This window comes from Eleutherodactylus coqui, chromosome 9 (genome assembly GCF_035609145.1).
Source record: "Eleutherodactylus coqui strain aEleCoq1 chromosome 9, aEleCoq1.hap1, whole genome shotgun sequence".
NCBI lineage: Eukaryota > Metazoa > Chordata > Amphibia > Anura > Eleutherodactylidae > Eleutherodactylus > Eleutherodactylus coqui.
In genome coordinates this window covers 136,357,788-136,379,557 of record NC_089845.1, presented here as the reverse complement: position 1 = coordinate 136,379,557, position 21,770 = coordinate 136,357,788, and the positions used below count along the sequence as shown (strand labels likewise).

The 21,770-nt window shown below is 39.1% G+C and overlaps 1 protein-coding gene across 1 annotated transcript in view; it reads right to left on the bottom strand.

Moving 5' to 3' along the window:
* Positions 1 to 942: 942 nt before the first annotated feature.
* Positions 943 to 21,770, bottom strand: part of CSMD3 (CUB and Sushi multiple domains 3) — a 909,686-nt gene continuing 888,858 nt past the window's right edge. Inside the window, exons 62-67 of the mRNA XM_066579038.1 lie at positions 21,225 to 21,290; positions 16,626 to 16,784; positions 13,991 to 14,103; positions 12,095 to 12,182; positions 5,433 to 5,565; positions 943 to 1,292 (exon numbers count right to left, since the gene is read on the bottom strand). Coding sequence (XP_066435135.1) covers positions 1,133 to 1,292; positions 5,433 to 5,565; positions 12,095 to 12,182; positions 13,991 to 14,103; positions 16,626 to 16,784; positions 21,225 to 21,290 — 719 coding nt within the window. The 3' untranslated portion in view covers positions 943 to 1,132. The remainder of the gene's footprint in view (positions 1,293 to 5,432; positions 5,566 to 12,094; positions 12,183 to 13,990; positions 14,104 to 16,625; positions 16,785 to 21,224; positions 21,291 to 21,770) is intronic.

Below are 21,770 nucleotides of genomic sequence, written 5' to 3'. Positions count from 1 at the left end.
GAAGTGATTGTTGACTACTGCGGCTGACGGATTAAAAGAATTTATTAGAAAAATTCTTATTACAGATTTTTTTTGCTTTTTTATTTTCAGATTAAATCAGATTTGCCAACATTGTAGATTAAAAAAGAGGGGCAGAATTATGAAAACCCACAGTCTTCCCATATCTCATTTGCATTACTGACACCCCAAACCGGAAGGACCACTCCCTTCCAAATACTAGAATTTGGGAATGCCTTATACAAATGGTGGGATATGTAGAATAAGAAGTGTATAAGGATATTCAAGATCATTTGAGATGGGGTGATTCATTATCTGGACATTGTAAAATAGGTTCCCTTTACATATATTGTTAACCATAACATGCATAGCATGGGATATTTCAGTTAACATTATTCAATGAGTAAGGCTCACTAATGGTGAGTCATATATAGTGTAGAAAACAAAAATTTCTGGGAAAATACATTTAGGGGACTGGTGAAAGATCTGGAAAGCACCCCATTGTCATTGATATAGTGACTTCCTACAAATGTATATATAAAACATATTTCCTTGCCCTTACAATGCCATTGGGTCTGTTGATAGAAAATAAATAACACCTGTATTTCATAGGCCATAGAAAAAACAATCGATGCAAAAACACTTAAATCAACAAGGGTCTTTTTCAGTGTTGCCAAAAGCACGGAAATGTAATATACCTAATGCCTGTAATTAATCTTATTTTCTCCAGTAATTATAGCAATTTTCTACCATATATTGGTTTTGTTTTTTGTTCTTCGAGACCTTCTAATATAGTTTATAAAGCACAGTAAATACTGATAATGGATGCTCCTCCAATATATGCAAAGTTTCGCGTTTAGATTAATCTCCTTTTTTAAAAAAAAGAAAATAAATTGTAATTAAGCACTCATAGAGTGCAATGGATATGCTGGAAAACTTCCCATGTTGCACACGAAGAGTTGTTTCAGTTCCTTCGGCATGGATCCTCCAAGATTTTGTTTTTCCTCCAAGACCCCATGATTACTGTATGTTTTTCTTTTTGTAAAAATGTGCTTTAATAGTAGCGGTGAACCAAGTAGTGCACGGCTGTATGTCTCAGTTTCCCAATTTCTGAAGCAAAAAGAGTCTTCCAGCATTATACCATTGTGCATACTGTGTTCAAATTTGGGTCAAATCGTACAGCTTTTCCTTCGACAGACTTTGCATTGGTGTCGTACATTGGGTTTTCAAAAGCTGCTTGGCCGTTGTTATTTTCATGGACAGAGCATCCGGTGTACTGGGTTTTCGGTGTAGTTCTGTTAAAATAATAATATATTTAATCAAAACAATCATAGTTAAAGTAGTCATAAACTAATGATAAACTAATAATAATCCGATACATAGTATATTAATTCTTTAATGACCAATGACAGGTATATCATTGAAAGCAATGGGCTGCCGGCGATCGCGGGATGAATTGTCGGGCTGTATTGCCGACTCGATTGAATTTAATGCGCTGGACAGCTCCGGCCCGTTTCTATTGAAACGCGGCTAGGAGCAGTATTTTTGGGCGATTTTTCGGCCCCGGTCACGCGATTTGCGGATCTGCATCCGTCATGCGATCCGCAAATCGCGGGAAAAAATGCCCGTGTGACTAAGGCCTAAAGGGGTTTTCTGGGAGTAAACTATTGATGACCTATCCTTATGATAGGTCATCAATAGTTGATCAGTGGGGGTCCACCACCAATATGCAGGAATGCTGAGCAGTAAATCCCCAACGATCAACTATTTATGACCTACAGTGAGGATAGGACATCAATTGTTTAGTCCTGGAAACCCCTTTAATATAGAATATATAGCAACCTCCATCATTTACCTTCACTTTTATCATCATATTTGTTGTGCAAGCCTGTTATTATTTGATTATCACAGCAAACCTAAAACCTTTAAATATATAAGCCCTTCCCTGCAATTCATCCAGAAATGTGTAAAAATAAAAAAAATATATATACTCACCTTGTCCCGGCAGACGGAGTTCAGCCGCGGCCGTCCTGCAGTGGGTGTGGAGGGTTGTGAGTCAGACCTGCCCCTGATTGGCTCAACGCTGAGCCAATCAGAGGCAGGTCTCACTCACACCCATTCATGAATCCGCCGGCAGCCCATTGCTTTCAATGGAGCCGGCTGTATTGCCGGCTCCATTGAATTCAATGCGCTGGACAGCTCCGGCCCATTTCTAATGAAACGCGGCTAGGAGCAGATTTTTCGGGCGTTTTTTTTTTTTTGGCCCCGGTCACGCGATTTGCGGATGCGCATCTGTCATGCGATCCGCAAATCGCGCGAATAAAAGCGTGTGTGACTAAGGCCTTAAAGGGATTATTTAAGTGCTGAAAAGAAAAAAACATGCTCTAAATACTATAAAATAATAAAAGAAGCACTACTCAATTGTTCCCGCGATTTTCCCAATCTCTGTTTACAAACGGGCATGATTTGACTGTTGCAGCCAATCAGAAGCTGCCGCAATCATGTGTCATATTCCTGACATCTCTGTTCCGATGACTTAAGCAATCACATGGTACTCATTTTTAAACCATTCACTGTGTGTATTCCTTAAAATATAACTTTTAATAAACCAAACTTAAAAACTAGGGGTGCCTCACTGACACCAGTCTACCATCCAGGCTGGAGGTGCTGCTGCATCTCTCTCTCTCTCTCCTTTCTCTTGTGAATTGGGGGTTATCCTCTACTAGCATCAGTATAGGACTTAATACCCTAGTTGTTATTAGACTAGCCTAGACCATTCGTTCTATAGCTTTTTCTCCTATCTATTAGGGTTTATTTAGCAGAACTTCTTTTTGAGTGTTCGGATTCTATTTGTCCATACTCTTCTTTGTCTCAGGCGTTTGGTCTTGGTGTCCATTTTGCTACTACTAAAGAGGAGAAGGCAAGGCCGCACAGTCTAAGGGCCCACCTTACGGCTACTATTGGGCCATCTTTTTGGACTGTTGCATTCCTCCTATTCTAAAGATACGGCAGCTTTGTACTAATTTATCTGCATGGGCTTATATGCCCATTCTGAGATGACAATTTTATTATTAGGTTCCTGATGAGTCTTTTGACAGAAATGTGTTGAACCAACTAGCATTTTGAGAACCGATCCAATTTGTTGTCCGGGTAATTCCTGGATATACACTTTTACTAGTCATCTACCTGCTCTGAAGCTTGGCATTTTTTCCAGTATTACTAGTCTCATCGACTCGGGATACTTATGAGTTATTGATCATCTGTTGGCCATTAGCCCTTAACCACGGCCGGCTGGTACTAAACTACATTAAGTGGCATTGGCCACTAGCCCTTAACCACCACCGGCTGTCACTAAACTGTATTAAGTGGCATCTAGCATTTAGCATTGCCTTATCTTACTGGTAATCATTAACATAAGGTATTACCGTTCCATTGGTTACCTCCTACCAGAGGGCTTTCTCATAGTGTCTCCACTATTTTCTCCTAAGACGAGCTCATATTAGTCTTGTTTGTTTGTTCGTATATGTGTTGTCGTGTCAGTGAAGCACCCCTAGTTTTTAAGTTTGGTTTATTAAAAGTTATATTTTACGGAATACACACAGTGAATATTTTCAAAAAGACTTTGGTCCTTCCCGTATTCCTCTGCCTCTGTGATTTCTTCATTTTTAAACCTAGAACAGGAAAACCACAGGAAGTGCAGTTCTGGAGACTGCAAAAAGATAATGCTTCTATTATTGTTTTAAAGCATTTTCAGTGTTTTTGTAAAAAAAATTTCAACACTTAGATAACCTTTAATATTTAACACACCTGCCATATGATAGCACATTGATGTCCACCCTGTACTGCATGCCCAGAGTATAAGTATATGGCATTTATTGTTTTTGAGCGAACATACTCGGTTCGGGTGTTTTAGCACTCGAGCGCCGCTTTTTCCGAGTAACTGACTACTCGGACGAAAAGATTCGTGGGGCGCCGGGGGACGGTGTGGTGGAGAGGGGGGGAGCAGTGGGGAACAGGGGGGAGCTCTCTCTCTTCCCCCCCCCACTCCCCTCTGCAACCCCCCGCTCACCCCCAGCGCCCCCCGAATCTTTTCGTCCGAGTAGTCAGTTACTTGGAAAAAGCGGTGCTCGAGTGCAAAAACATCCAAAAAGAGTACGTTCGCTCATCTCTACTGACAACACTTCTTTCCAGACTGGTGTAGTGCTAGTATGGCAGTCTTTATGCATGACTCACATAGATCTGCAGTGTGCTTACCTGTAAGAATGCCGTGGGTCAGTACTGTACAAAGCGAGTGTATAATGCATACATAAAAACTGTAACATGTCCTTAAGCTGGTTGCTTTACAAAAATAGTCTTCTCTAGAAGCATTGATGATATCCATAGGGGTTCTTTGTGCCACCATACGAGGTCTATGCATGTGGCTTTGCAATGTGCACAGACATCAAAGGTTTTTTTCAAGCAAATAAGCACTGTGCCTGCAATTACCAGCACTGGCCACTACACAGAGGTAAGAGTGACCAGTCTCCACTCCGTACCCCTGTGTGGTTTGGCGCCTATAGCAATTGTCCATCAGCTGATCGGCTGGGGTCTCGAGCAGTGGACTCTATATGATCAACTATTGATGACCTATCCTGAAGATAAGTCATCAACAGTATTTGCCTGAAAAACACATTTAATATCTGTGCAGATTACAAAGCCACATGCAAAAACCCTGTATGGTGGCACAAAGAGCCACTATGAATATTAGTATTTCTGTAATGCAACCTACTTAATGACATGCTACAGTTTTTTTGCATCAATTATGCATTCGCTTTTTGTAGTACTGACTCGGAGCATTCTGTGGGCATTTTATGTAACGGTAAGTGTCTTTTGGTACACTGCACCCAATTGCACTTTGGTATTGTAGCAATAAACTTAGCAGCCAAATATGGTAATGGCAGTAGCATGAGTGGATCAATGAGTGGAACAGGTTACCACAGGAGGTGGTGAGTTTTCCTTCAATGGAAGTGTTCAAACAAAGGCTGGACAAATATCTGTCTGGGATGATTTAGTGAATCCTGCACTGAGCAGGGGGTTGGACCCGATGACCCTGGAGGTCCCTTCCAACTCTACTTGGAAGTACATTGAGCCCCAAATGGTCTAGAGATTGAACTAGTTTAACAACTGCAGCCAGTGCTGCCCCATTATAGAACAGAACATTTAGATTTCATAGCACAGAGTCTTTTGGAAGACAAATTCTCTTTATATGGTTATCAATAACTCTAATATATTATAAAATAGAGACGCTCGTATTTTATTTTTAGCTATTTTTTTTAAGTCAAAGCAACGCAATTATAAACATGAAAAACTTTGCATATCCTTTTGTCATACTGTGAGTTTATTAATCTGCTTGATATATTTGACAGTCCTACTGAAGAAATAGATTGGTATCTCACCTTTGTTTATATAGATAAAAGCCGAAACCTGCGAATATAAGAGCGAAGAAAGGCACCAGGATTGCAATTGCAACAGAGCTGCTATTTGTCCCAAGTGACTGGTTTGACGAATTATCCTCTGACATGTTAATTCCTGTCAACAGAAGACAAGATAAGAATATGACTTATCTGGAGTGCTTTGCAATTAGTACATCATGAAATCTTATTTCTCTATAATAATGTCTACATCATGACATGAGGCTTGCTGGCCATAAACAAACAGTGGGAAATGACAGGAGGTGGGGAAGAGTTAATTGAGTCTGCCACTTCTCAGTTTCAAGCCGTGAAAATACAATTCACTGAAAATTATCTTTTAATGGGACTTTAAATTTTAATAGAACAGTTTGTGTGGGGAAGCTGAAAAAGCAAAAAGTTTCCAAAATGTTACAGTTGATTTGACATTAGGACAATCTTTGCTTATAATGTTTGTTGTATATGGAGCTCAGAGATGGAGGTTCCTTATTTTACCATTCAATTTACATCACAGATGCCTTGTAATACTACATTTTCCCAGCAGTAGCCTCTTGTAGCTTTCCCAGGGATAATAGCTGATTTATGAGGCATTCAGCTGCTTTATCCATGGTAATAGCCTGGTCATAAGTAGATGTCTATTTAAAAATTGGGTAACTGTACCATAATGGAAGAACCTATTTAACGTAAAGAACAATTCCTATTGGATATGAGAGGAAGTCCCGTAATAATAATATTTAATATATAATTTAAAAAAATAGTGGCAATTTTTTTAGCTGAGTACTTTGCTAAGAGGTCCACCTTGCTATCAAAACAAATGGCTATCAATGCAATACCTGAATGAGCCACAGTATTGAAATAGGGTTCCTTAGTAAGGATGAGCGAGTATACTCGCTAAGGCACTACTCGTTCGAGTAATGTGCCTCAGACGAGTATCTCACTGCTCGTCCTTAAAGATTCGGGGGCTGCCGTGGGGCAGGGAGCTGCGGGGGAGAGCGGGGAGGAATGGAGGGGAGATCTCTCTCTCCCTCTCTCCTGCTCGCTCTCCCCTGCTCCCCGCCGCGACTCACCTGTCAGCCGCGGCGGCCCCCGAATCTTTATGGACGAGCAGGGAGATACTCGTCTAAGGCACATTACTTGAACGAGTAGTGCCTTAGCGAGTATACTCGCTCATCCTTATTCCTTAGACCTACCAGGAAAAATGATTCTGAAGTCCACCCTTCATCTATAAGGAACATGCACACATCCACTTATAACTGAATTGTAATATTTGTTATCATCGTACACAGGATATATCAGTGATATCTAATGGATTATTTGTGAACCTGTAAGGGGGTTAAGGTGTCATTTCTATTTTCAGGTCCATGTTTTGTTTTAAATGTAAGAGGGAGGCTGATAGCTCTGGTGGGAAGAGGCTAGATGTTAGACAGTACTGGTTGATTGGGAAGAATTTGATGGAGCAGCTAATCATGGCAACACTAGAACTGACGGTGCCATGTGAGCCCTGAAAAGAGCTCTGCATGAATTCAACAGAAGTAATACATTAGGCACAAATCATGGATCGTCTGCTACTGATAGACAGTGTGTTACTTTAACTGCCAAGGTGGTCAGCATCCGAAAGATTGCACAACTACTTTGTGAACTCCATTACATTCAAATAAAGTTAACGACAGCAAGTGGAATCAGAAAGAGAGTGATCTGTCCCATCAAGTGTCTTTTCAGGGACTTTGTGACCAAACTTTCTTCCATCTTCACGTTTCAGAACATACAGTCTTTCAACCATATGTAGTGCCAGTATTGGAAACCCTTCTAAGGGGGATGGAGTAACAACGAGTTGCCTGTAAGCCATCTTTTGATGCTTCAACCACCCCCCTAAGCCTATGCTGGTATTCCTCATTTACTGTGAGTTCTTAAAAATCATCTCATAAGAAACAGACCCTATTGCCAGTTGCTTGTTCCAAAGTCACTTCCAAATAGGGTTGTCTCAGTAGGGCGGATTATTGTATTTGAACCTGTGCCCACCAGAAGACCTTCTTATACTTTGGCAGGCTAGTCCAACCCTGATGGACTAGGTCAGCCGCATACATAAATTAATAACCCATTCTCTTTGGTTCTTAGAAGGCCAGAGCATGGGATCCTCCTTTATGATGTATATATGCCTTGATAGGACATTTAGTACGGGCAGGGCTGCTTTAAAAGTTACATCTTCATCATGCCCCCTGATCATGCCAGGGTTCCTAGCAGTGGCACCACTTTCAGGACACGGATATAGTTGTAATGTATTGTGGGGCTCTAAAAATACTTGGCTTCTCTGGTCCTGTGGTCTCCGCTCACTTTCCAGTGCAGGGGTCACATGCCTGTCTAAGTGTTTAAGTGCTGTTGCCAACATCAGACTCAGTAACAATCAGGCTAGTAATTAGCCATAGCAGTCATGTGCTTAGATGGGCATCTGACCGCTGGGAATAGAGGTGAGTAAGAAAGCCAGTTGGGGAAGTGCAGTCTTAAGGATTAGGTGAGTATATATTTTTATTTTTTTGTTTAGCTTAAAAAATCTTTGGAGATTGGGTGCGGAGTGACAGTGTGGTGGGTGCGAGGCGATGTAGCTAGTGGACCCCTTTTAAATGCTTAATGCTACAGGATGTACATTTACATCCTGGCAGGTTAGGGGTTTGCATGGAGGGTGATCAGGGGTGCATCCGGCTCTATACAATCAACTGTTTCTTACAGACGACACCTGCCCACAACAGCTCCAATGAAAAGTGCCACTGATCAGAACTGTTAACCCTTTAAATGTTGTTGTCAATTCTAACAGAGGCATTTAAATCCCCCAATCGATGTTCAGGGGTCCCGCCCCCTCCCACCCGCGATAACATCGTGGATTGCCACATGGTTGCCATAGCAGCTGGATGCCTTCTTAAAGGCTCAAGGGCTGCCTTTGCAGATCGCCTGTGTTGTGGCTTCATAGATTGCCTGTCAGACCGTGGTATAATGCAATGCTATGGCATTACATCATACCACAGGAGCAATCAAAGCACCACAAGTTCTTGTCCCCTCTGGGGAATAAAAAAATATAAAAAAATTAATCAAAAAAGTTTTACTAATTATTAAAACAAAATAAAAAGTAATAAAAGTTAAAAAAAAACAAAAAACCTTTCACCATATTTATAATAAAAGAATCTAAATAATATAACTCAGAAACGTATTTGGTAGCGCTGTGTCCATAAAAGTCCGATCTATAAAAGTAATGCATTATTTACCCCACATTATGAACGTTGTCAGAAAAAAGCCGCCAGGAATGCACATTTTTGGTCACCTCTAGAGATGAGCAAAAATGCTTGTTTAGAACAATTACTCGATTGAGCAGCGCTTTTTTTTCGAGTAACTGCCTAATTGGGTGAAAAGATTTGGGGGGCGCCAGGGGTGAGCGGGGTGTTGCGGGGTGGAGTGGGGGGGAAGAGAGAGAGAGAGCTCCCCCCTGTTTCCCCCACTCCACCACGGCGCCCCCCCCCCCCCCCCGAATCTTTTCGCCCCAATAGGCAGTTACTCGAAAAAAGCGATGCTCGATCGAGTAATTTCCCTAAACGAGCACGTTCGCTCATCTCTAGTCACCTCGTCTCAAGGAAAAAATGTAAGATAAAGCGATCGAAAAGCCATATGTACACTAAAATGTTACCAATAGTAACTATAGGACATTCCACAAAAAATGAGTCCTCGCACAACTATATCGACGAAAGAATAAAAACCTATGGCTGTCAGAAGATGGCGGCAGAAAATAATTTTAAATAAATTAAATATCTTTAGAAAAACAAATAGTACAGCAAAAAAAAAAACTGATATAAAATCGGCATCCTAGTTTTCGTACTGACCCATAGAATAAAACAATCATGTCATTTTTGTTGCAGTGTGTATGCCATAGAGCAGTGTTTCCCAACTCCTCGTTCCTCAAGGCACCCTGTTTTCAGGATTTCCTCAGTGTTGCACAGGTGATGTAATTCTTGTGAATGCCACAGACATTGCCACAGGTGTTCTTACTATAGGATATCCTGAAAACATGACCTGTTGGGGTGCCTTGAGGACCGGAGTTGGGAAACACTGCCATAGAGACAAGATTGTTTGGGGATTTTCATTTTTTTCTTCTGTTTCAATCCACTAAGAAGTTGTTAAAACTTTTTCAGTACATTTTATAGTACCACTGAAAAATACAACTCATCCCACAAAAAAACAAGCACTCATCTACGTGAATGGATAAATAAAAGAGTTATGATTTTTTTTTTAAAGTGGGAGGAGGAAAAAAAGAAAATCTGGAAAAAAAAAGGGCCACGGCCTTAGGGGTTAATAGCCTTGAACTGTGCCTTCTAGGGTATTAAATGGCACTGAGTAATGAGACAACTTCCTCTTTAGCTACATCATATATTTTTTCCTCGATGGAACATAACTTAGAAATCAAATCCATGTCTTATTTGCTATAAATATGCTTTGTATGCCTTGAAGTTGCCGCCTCCATGTAACAAGCTCTGCTATATTTCATAGCATATTATGTAAACATAATAAAAACAACATCTGTAAAGTGACAGCACATATTTTGGTATAAAATCTTTACAACTTTGCTAAGATGTCTAACATATATCTTTCTCTCTGCATATACAATGTACAGCACATGTATGTGTGCATCTAGAACATTCCATCCCATAGATATCCCAGAAGGGTGAAGGGATGGAAGCAATTTATGGTTTAATCATTCCGTGTTTTAATGAAGTGACAATTTTGGCATTTTATTGCCTTCCAAGTTCACAAGGGAATGTAACGTTTTCATTGTTGTAGTGAATAATTGGATTGTAAATATGAAGCTCCTGTTTATAGTAAATCCATAAAAACAAACAGGTGTTTTTTCTTCACTGTAGGCAAGACTGCGCTCAATAACACCGACACAAATGGGCAAACAGAACGGTCTGTGAATCATTTATTATACAAAGTGATGCAATGGAGTTCTTTGCCTATATACCCACTGCTTGTCAATAAGTTTGACTTAATTCAGCAGCAAAGACTAATTGGACCAAGTGGCTACTATGAAATATGCATTTGAAAGATATACTTTTAGATTTATGTATTATTAAAGGGGTTATCTAGCCTTTAAAAATTGATGGCCTAACTCAGGATAGGCCATCAATATTTGATCGTTGGGGTCTGCTGCTCGGGATTTGAAGGGTATACAACACTCATGTGAGCGTACAGCCTCTTCAATGTTTATATCACAGGACGGTCGTGTTAGAATGCCGTATTATTTCTAGTGGCCTTTCTGAGTACTACAGGTTTGTTCCATTCACTTAAATGGGACGAGCAATTGCACTTAGAATGGCCGCTATTAAAATACAGCCTTCTGAGTATGAATGGGATTGTTCTGTGATGCAAAAATTGAAGAGGCTGCAGCAGTAGCCGAGCACCGCAGCCTCTTTAATGAGCTGATCGGTGGAAATTCTGAGCAACAGATAGAATCTCACTAATCAGATATTAATGGCTCATCCTGAGGACGGTTCATGCATTTTTAAAGGCTGGATAGCCACTTTGAGTTTGGTTTTAAAATTAAAGAGGTTATCTTGGCTAAGACATTGATGGCCTTTCCTCAGGAAAGGTTAGCAATATTAGATCAGTGTGGGTCCAACTCTGTGCACTAAAACTCCAACTTTTGTGTGCCAGAAAACTGGTGCACAGGGCATGACAGATATGTTTCAATGCATTTTGCATATACCTAGCATCTTGTAATGCTTCATTTAACTTGCAGTGACACCATAGTAGGATGGAATACTTGCCAGTTCTGCCAAGTTACAGAAGATGCTTGAGGGGTTCTAGCAGCAGGATACTTCATGACCAGTTCAACTTAGGGGAACCCTTCTAATAAAAGGAATTACTCAAATCTTAAAAGAAAATCTTGAACAAGACTTTAATATTGTACTCTAAGGCCTCAGTCAGACAAGCATGGTTTACACGCTGCTACAGCAGCATGTAAACCATCCCGCTGACAAGCAGGAATTCTGCTGGGAACACACTGCTCTATGGGGCAGCCCGTACACATGTCCGTGCTGCAAACAGAGTGCTGCCGCAGCTCCCATACGGGCCTGTGGTCAGCACCATAGCCAGTGCCACAGCACGGAGCTCACAGGTGAGTCAGCATTCGCTGTCCTATCTTTTTTACCAGCGCAGATTCTGCACTGGTAAAAAAAAGCTCTGTGTGAGCGCTCACATAGCAAACTATTGGTTGCTATAGAAGCGTGGATTACACGCTGCTCTAGCAGCATGTAAACCACGCTCATCTGAACAAGGCCTTAAAAAATGAGGCTTGATATACAATATTTTTTTTTTTTTTTTAAGCTTTCTCGATCTAAGTCCCAAGTTCAAGTCAGTGCTCTGCCTTCCCACCAAAACCCATAACTGGCAGTCATCTTCAATAATTGCTTTTGGATTCAGTGGTGCAGCCTTCTCTCCACTGTCCTCTCCCAGGCTTCTATTTTATTTCGTGTCTGCAACCATTGGTCGACTAGACTCCATAGTCACTGAGACAAGAAGTGTTGACATCTGATTGTGAATGAATACAGGTAGCTATCATTTTGAGCAGAAATGCTGTAAAGTACGTAACATAAAATTAAATGATCGCTTACCGATACTTCTTAATCCAAATTGCCCATAGTCTTTTCCATGAATGGACCCTTGAAAAACATATGTAGCTCCATCTGGTTCAGCTGAGACCTTTCAAACATAACATAATTATTGAAATTTTTTTTAAAGAATTTGATAGGATTATTAGTTTGTGGTTAAGACAAGACAAAATTTGTGCATATATCTTTAAAAAATGGGATTCAAACTGTGAATAATACACTAAACAGTTAATTTATGGAAGAATAATATTTGTTAATATTAATTGCCACCTTGATAAGGTATTTCTTACTATTACTGGATTCGTAACATTTGATAAAATATAACAATTGCTTCTATAAGTAGAGATATACATTTATGAGGATGTTATGGGAGGAATCTCTGATACTGTGTAGTGTTGTGCACACTTTTGAAAATTTTGCTTTGGCTGGTTTGCAGAATTGTAGCAAAAAGTGTGATTCAAATTAGTTCACACTGAACCAGAATTTCACCAATATCCTCACAAATGTTGTATAACATTGTCTATGTTCCTCTTCTTCTCCTTCTCAATGGATGCATGTGCTATATAAATAAAAATTATTATTATGAAGTAGAAACCTACACAAATACAGAAGGAACATACAAACTCCATGTAGATGTTATCATTGGTCAGATTTGAACTTAGGACCCCAGTGCTGCAAGGCAATAGTGCTAATCATTAAGCCACCATCCTTCACCTTCTTCTCTTCTTCATATGTTGGTTTAGTAGTCAGCATTGTTCCCTTGCAGTGCTGGTTCAAATCTGACCAAAGACAACTTCTGCATTAAGTTTGTGTGTTCTCTTTGTGTGGGTTTCTTCTTCATAATAATCATCTTCACACAGTACATAAATTTATTGAGGAGAAGAAGAAAAAATAATTGTAATAGATTTGACTGAGATGAACCGTCTAAGGTTAGGGGTCGCATCAACCTGACCTTTTATCAAAGTTTGACCTGAAACAGGGTTCAACTATTTTGGTTCGCTCAACATCAGTCATCAGATTAGTCATGTACCTTGGCCTACTAGAGGAAACAGGAAGTGTGCATATTGTTTCCTCTTTTAGTCACATCATGTTATTATTGTAGATGCAAGCCATATAAATAATACATTTTAATTAGAGATGAGCGAACACGTTCGGCCCCGCCCCTTTTTCGCCCGAACACCGAACTTTGCGAACACCTCGGTGTTCGGGCGAAAAAGTTCGGGGGCCGCCGTGGCAGCGCGGGGGGGTGCGGCGGGGAGCGGGGGGGAGAGGGAGAGAGAGAGGGCTCCCCCCTGTTCCCCGCTACTGCCGCCCGCGCCGCCGCGCATCTCCCCGCCCCCCGGCGGCACCCGGACACTTACGCGCGAACACTCCAGTGTTCGCTAAAGCCGGTGTCCGGGTGCGGATGTGTCCGTTACGGACACGTTCGCTCATCTCTAATTTTAATATTTTTTTGTTCAACGAGACTTATGAATTTTCCCTAACAGCAAGTAATTAGCTCTAAATCGATATCGAATGGGATTGCCTTTTTATGCATTATTGTATCAGAACCTGGACCCACCACAGGATCCATTGGTACTTTATTGGTTCAGTCTGACCTTGCCTACTGGTATTAACTGGATGAAGTTAGTGCTGCACAGGACAGCTTGCATTCCTTCCAATTGATGATGACTTCTCACTTTTGAGTTATACAAAAACGGCAGCCATGAAGGACTACTGTATATTGGTCACCAAAAGACTATAGTAGGCAGAGAGGATTTTATTCAAGGCTCGGAAAGTTCACTGAATACTGGCATGCTTTCTCTTCTTACTCTACTCCATGTTAATTCAAATTCATTCACTGCAGAATTTCTTATTCACCCAAGCAGGATAAACATGTTATAATAGATGTATGCTTACAAATCCATCCATTGCCCATTTCTCATCTTTCATTTTGCTCAAGGAAGTGTGAGTTGATGATTTTACTGAATGTATGTGCAGAATCAAGCGGGCTTCTTGGCTTTTGTAAACTCCTAAAAAATAAGACCAGTATAAGCAAAACATGAAGCGAAAAAAAACTAAAATAAATCTTGCACATTTTACAAACCTTTACTAAGTAGACCTATGTTAAATACTGCAGCAGTGAGTATATGCTTTTTTTCTATAGTTGTATCAATATTTTGGAAGAATTTTTATTTGTACAGTAACGCTTGCATATTGTGATAAACCCAATGATCAGATAGTACGACTGATGTCCAAAACATTTCCCAACTGGTTTTTAGTTTGTTGCCATTTTTTTCTACACTGTACTTGTTCACTTCTTCAATTTTGTAATCGAAGAACGAATTGTTGGGAGTGTTTACATCAAACAAAACATCATTTGTTGACTAGTTAGGGTACACTGGCGTAACTATAAGGGATGCAGGGGATGCGGTTGCACCCGGGCCCAGGAGCCTTAGGGGGCCCACAAGGCCGCTCTTCTCCATATAGGGAGCCCAGTACTATGAATAGAGCATTATAGTTGAGAGCCCCATTACAAGTTATAATTGGGGCCCAGGAGCTTCAGGTTAAGCCTCTGTTAGCGTAGTAAGGTTCTGGGCTGGGTGCTCAACTAAATACACATAAATATGTAAATACGCTCCTTGAGTGAACACTCACTGCTGTGGGAGACAATCAACGCTCAGTGGAAGGCCCACACTGAACAAGCGCACACCTCCATGCACAATTGTTGACTAGTCATTGAAAGACAACAAGTGACTGTTTGCACAAAACAACAATGAATCAACCAGCAATTATTTTTAGGTGAGCTGAAGCAAATCTCCACTCACTACCTGGTAGGTGGTCATGTCGATTACATTTGCTCTTTCAAGCAACAACTTGGATGATAGTTGTCCTGTGTAAAGCCACCTTTACAAAGCATTTGTGGACAGAGCCTTGTAGTGAACTTAATTCTCACTATTTAGCTACCATAGGGTAATACTAAATATTGTTCACCAAGAATGTTCTCCAAAATAAGAAAATACTTGTGCTCAGTTAACAAACTTTAAAATAATAAAATGAAACATTTTTAATATGTAGATTCTCTTATTGCATCTTAACCTCTAATGTCCATGAAATTTGACCAAATTCCAACTAGCCTGCACAAACTGAGTACTAATATGCAGTGTAACAAATAGGGTTTGTCAGTACAGACTGAAGGAATGTAATGCATTCCACTGATAAAAGAAAAAAAATATATAAGATTTTCGGAGGAAATATGTGAACAATTTAATTAGGTTGCAGGGACATTTTTATTGTAGACAGCACAGCTCAGCCTGCAAATTCAAGTCTGATAGGCTTAACTGGAAAAAGTATTCTATAAATGTCACTGAACAGAGATCCATTCCACTCTAAGTACCCAAAAACGAACCTATTTCAGATAGGTAAATGACTTGAAATCAGATGAAAAAAGAGATCATTAGTTGTAAAGTTTCATCCGTTCTTTATAAGTTTCAAAACTTAGCTAAAAATGTCTCAAAAGCAAAAATGCAACCGTAGCATTCCAGCAGAGCTGCCATTTCATGTTTAATAGCATGTGCCATATAGAGTGGTTAGGAAATAATTCAGAGTTCACAGGTCTAGCAGAGAAAAAGACAATGCACAACTATCCTACCAAAAGTAATTGGACACTTGAGCAAGAATCAAAAGTAGTATTTATTTACAAATGTTAATACTTAGTGGGGCTCCTTCGGCTCTAATGACATTGAGTGCTCTTTGCATACTTTCTACTAACATCTGATACACTTCAGCTGGTACTTCACTTCAATCATCCTGCAAACATCTGGTGAGTTTTTTCAAAGCAAATGCATCATCCAGTCTGCAAAGGTGTCATCATTGGACAGTTGAGCAATGGAGTGACTCAGATGGATGTACCTTGGTATGATGGATGCCTGGGGAAGTCCTATTATTTGGGTATGTTGTGCTAACACTTAAATATTGTGAATGTGCTTCTACGGTCTGCAGATGTTTTACGTAGCATGGTCTTGGTGCATTGATCCTAGTGGCAAGAACCATGAACATGGAGGTGTACCATGTGTACAATAATATGCTAAAGACAATGTGACAATACTCTGGAAATAGCCAGCTATGCCTCCAACAAGACAACGTGCCTTGTCACATATCCAACGCTGTTTTAAGCTGGCCTGAGGTTATGGATGTTTCACAATTGGACTAGCCTGCACAGAGTTCTGACTTGAACCCTACTGAACATCTTCGGGAGAAACCAGAACATTGGGTTAGGAAATATGAGCAGCGTCCATCTTCTTTGAAAGAATTCACAGATGTTTGCAGGATGAATGGAGGGGAATACCAGCAGAAGTGTATCGGATGTTAGTAGATATTAGTATAACGAGTATCCAATGTCAAATGAGTGCCAAAGAAGCCCCATGTATTAAAACATGTGACTAAATACTACTTTTGCTGCTTGATTCTTGCTTAGGTGTCCAATTACTTTTGATAGAATAGTGTGTAATAAAACATAGCCAAACTGTGCAATAATTGTAACAGCAATAATTACCTGACAGAAGGAACTCTGTGTTACTATTGATAAGCGTTGCGTTCACCTTCCCCGTTGATACATTGTAGCTGTTAACTGTCAAATTCATTGGCTGATTCTTTCCTTTTAAGTTATAAAAACCTTTCCATATGTAATTCCGAGAAAAAACATCATCTGGAACTGGAGAATCAGGAGAAATATTCATTAAATTAAGGAAACTGCGAACACATGGTCACTTAAACTGCTTTAGTAGAGACTGAAATAATTTATAGGAAATCTGTCACCTCGGACCACTCGGCTAAACTACGGTAATGAGTGAATAGTTTGAATGGTTTAAAGGATGCACATATCAATTCTGTAATTTATATCTTTATATTCACTCCCGTTTCCCTGCTGTGTGCCTGAAAACTGGATGTTTCATGCATGCTGATGCATAGATAGGACTAGTCTTCTCCATTATGTGTGGGTGCTTAATGGCTTTCACTATGCACTGCAGGTTTACAATGGCACAGAGAATGGGAGTGAGTATAAAGGTACAAATTACAGATTTAAAATTCTAGTCCTTGAACTCCTTCCCATCCGCATCAGATAAATATACATCATATGTTCGTAAAGGCTATCAGCTGTTTTTTGACAGCCGACAACCACCAGCAACTGCTGCAATCAGGGTTAGCTCTGCAGCAGTTAACCGTTTCGATTCCGTGATCAAAAATGACCACGTATCTAAATAGCCAGTTAGAGGGAAGCCCTTTCTAGCGCTCTATCAATGCTCACAGGGCACAACTGTGGGGTATTGCAGCCTGAAGCCTAGCAAAAGCTCCCAGGGCTACCATGCTTGGATGGATCTTAAATTAATATTATTAATTCATTAATATCTGTGCCAGGGATTAGGCAACATTAAAAATGACTATGTACTGCAATATTAAAGTATTACAGTATAAAGTATGAGCAATCAAGTGATTGCAAGTTCAAGTCCCTTATGTGGACTGAAAATATGTAGAAAGAGGTTCACTAAAATTTTTGAAACTGTAAAAAATTAAAGCTTTTTTAAACCCTATCACCATTTTGCCATAAAAATCTGAACAATGAAAAATGGTGGTTTACACATAGTTGGTATCAACATGTTTGCAAAAGTCTGAACTATTAAGATACCACACTATTTATCCTGCTCAGTGTTAATAGTGCAAAAAAAAAGTATAGAATGCTAGACAGCATTACCCTGGCTCTCAAATAATTGAATAAAAAGTGATCAAAATGATATATGTACCACAAAATGGTACTAATAAAAACTATAGCTCATACTGGAAAAATGAGCTCTCACAGCTTAACTGACAAAAAAAATAAAAAAGTTATGGGTTTTAGAATATGGTGGCGGAATGCAATTTTTCTTTAAGAGCTAAACTGTCCTTACTTTTTAAAAGTACCAACATAGTTACATAAGTATAAAAAAAAGCCACATGCCCATCCAGCTCAGCCTATTACACCCCCTCCAAAAAGGTTAATCCAGAATGACTGTGTAATATATAAAATATAGTTTAGAATAGACTGTATAAACTTAGTATCCCCGTAATCGTACTATCCCACAATATAAAGTTACATGACAATTTTGTTTCACCATCAACACCATAAAAATAAAATCTCACCAAAAATGGTGAAATTGCTTTTTTTTAAAATTTCATCTTACTAAAATTCTTTGAAAACTTTTCAGTACAGCATATGGTATATTAATTGCTTAATGCCATAGGATGTAAGTTTAAGTCATGGCAGCGTGGTACTTAACGCGACAGGAACAAACTTTATGTCCTGTTGATTGTGGGATCAGAAGTAAGCCCATGCCAACTGACAGTGGGAGCCAGCTGTTACTCATAGCTGGACTCCTACTGCAACAGCAGAGATTCATAAGGACAGCGACCTCCGCTGTTAACCCTGTGCGCCCCGCGATCTATGTAGATCGTGGCATGTAAAGGGTTCACAGAGGAAGCTTTCTCTGTGACATCATCAAACCCCCGCGATGTAATCAAGGAGAGCCAAGGGGTTGCTATGGCAACATTACACTAGATACTGGCGTCCCGGCTTGCCATTGCCTATGATTGCTATTACAAGCAATAAGGCATTGCAGTACATAAGTCCTGCAATGCCTTATCATAGCGCTACGATTCAGGTCCCCCTTCAGGGACTTAAAGAGTGTATAAACACAAGAAAATAGTGTAAAAAAGCTTGCAAAAAAAATCCTTTTTTGCTAATTTGTACAAAAAAAAACTACTATAATTTGAGCACACTATTAATCCTGCCCAGCAGAACCCATAAAAAAATTGAGGCAAAATGCTCATTTTGTTCCTTTTACCTCCCAAAAAGTGCAATAAAAGTGATCAAAAGAGCAATATGTACCTCAAAATGGTACAATTAAACCTACAATTTGTGACACAAAAAACAAGCCTCACAGAGCTTCATCTATTGAAAAATAAAAAAGTTATAGGACTTTGAAGGCAGTGATGTAAAAATAAATATAATTGCCAAAAAAGGGGGTTTTATTGTGCAAAAGTGGAAAAACCTAAAAAAATTATAATACTTCTGGTATTGTTGTAATCGTATTGACCTGCAGATTAAATGTATTGTGTCATTTATGCTGAACAATTGACGATGTAAAAAAAATAAATAAATAAAACAATAGCAGAATCCATGTGTTATCTCTACCTGCTCTAAAAAAAAAAATGAAAATAAAATTTACAATACATTATATGTACTCAAAGATTGTACCAATAAAAACTACAGTTCACAATGCAAGAAACAAGCCCTCATACGGTTATGTTGACAGAATAATAAAAAAGTTATAGCTTTTGAAAAGTGGAGATGAAAATCCCTCAAAAATCATTGTGCCAAAATAGATCATGTCTTTAAAGGATTAAATGATACCATTAAAATACAACTCATCCCACAAAAAACTTTACAAACAGTTATTTTGACAGAAAATGAAACATTTATGGCTCTTGGATGGCGGGCATGAAAAAACAAAAAATTCAGAAAATGAAAAATCTCTTGAAGGGATTAAATGCAATGCACTGATTACTCTGGTTTATAGAGATGTTCCAAGATGACACTCTCTTCAATGGTATGAAGCTCATAGCTCCATCAGCCTTGCTTGAATAAAAAAGAAAGACTATTAAGCTAAGGAGCAAAAGTTAAGACAACAGGACCAAACTTTACACCTTATATTTAGTCTTAATACTCATTCAGGTATAATTCATGGAAATGGAAGTCAAGTAATTTTTGATTGACTGTGTGGTGACTCTGAATGACAATAGAACTGTTGCTATCATCAACTAGCACCTAATATACTGGAAACACAGTTTCTGCTTTTAAATTCTCATCTTTGTGAAGGTCTTCATAATAAGATATTCAAATTCACTCTCTAGAGAGCCAGTTTCCTTTTTTTCTGTAAGGAGAGCTAATTTACATACTTTTTTATTTTATTTAGTATTGCACAGCCTATAGGATTTCCTTCGCCAACTTGGCAGTTTCCAACAAAAAAATAGTATTCTCTGCCCCATCCATAATATTGTAATTAAGATTTTTGACTTTCTCGCTTTTATATTTTGGGAAATTAAAATATTACGTCTCACTTTGAAAAAAATAAATCATTTCATTTATTTATAAAATTGCTTCAGGGTTTTTCAATTTTTCGATCTATGTTGACAAAAAGCAAACTGGAAAAGCACAGTGGGGTGAAGGAAGCACACACAATTTTTACTATTGCTATAAAACAATGTGACAAATCTGATGTCACTCATTGACAGTGGGCAGTTCAATATTGATGGATTCCAAGCGCCAGGAACTGAATCTAAAAAGACCCAGTAGTGGGGAGAAAGGAGGCAAAAGAATGGCTGTACAGTCAATGGGGTCAGAGTTCTAAAGCTATGCATCCCAGCTGACATGATCATTTGACAGATCCTATTTAAATAGAATATAATTATTTTACTAATGACTTGATAACTGTTTATTCGAGAAAGAAAACAAATGTATCCCAAAAGCTTCATGTTTTATTTACTCCATTAGTAATACCAAATGGACCAGATAATGTACTGTATGTAGGCATGAACTCTTATTTTGGAGTAGTTAACAATTAACAAACTAAATGTCTCTAATATTTCTTCATAACAAGAACCCCAAATAAATAAAGCTATAGAATATTACTTCTATGAAAAAAATGTCCATGACGGGTTATTCATACATAATAACTAATAACTCTTGGTTGCGATCCCTTGTATGGCAAGAATTTTTATTGCAACTTTTGAAACCATAAACATGGTGTGTACCAAGTGATGAGCAAATCAATTAGCCAATTTTGTGACTAATTAACCTGATGTCTTATGGGAAAATCGTTTTCGCATTTCACGGTGTGTTTGCTTTGCACATGATTTAGTGAACTATTAGTGAATTGAAATGGCAGTGAGTGTTTATTTCTTCATGAGCTCCCGTGAAAAAGGAGGCAGTCGAAAGAGCTATGTTCAATAAAAATGAAACAAGCAAAATAAACATTTATCAATACTAAATAACAACAAAACTTGGTAAAAAAATGTTATAACTTTAAAATCAAAAACTACTAAAGTTCTTTATACTTACCACTTAGTTTTGGACCTGGAGTCCCCATAACTGGCTTTGTTTTATTCTCAAATGGCTTAGAGCCAGCTAAAAAATATACAAAAGTATTCTATTCAGTAAAATATTTGTAGGATGATGATTTGAATGCACATCATACAATATGATAGATATTAATAGGTAGTAAATACTTAAGGCCCACTTAGATGACGATTATCACTCAAAATTCGCTCAAAAGCCATTTTTTGAGTGATAGTCGTTGTCTAAACGGGCGGCAACCATACACTATTTATTCATAGATGACTTTTAGCGATGAGCCTTATCAGGGCCGCGCGCTGAGTTCTCAGCAGGATACCAGCTGATAGCATTCTTTCAGCTGGTATCCCGCACAAAGATCTCAGCTATAGCTTCAGGAACAGAGCAGCTCAGTGGGAAACCTGTTCTCAGCGCTATCAGCTCAGCAGGATACCAGCTGAAAGTTCTGAGAACAAAGCAGCTGTTTGCATATACAAAACAGCTGCTGTTCTCCAAACTGCCAGCCATATCTCACTCCACCTGCACTTAACTCTT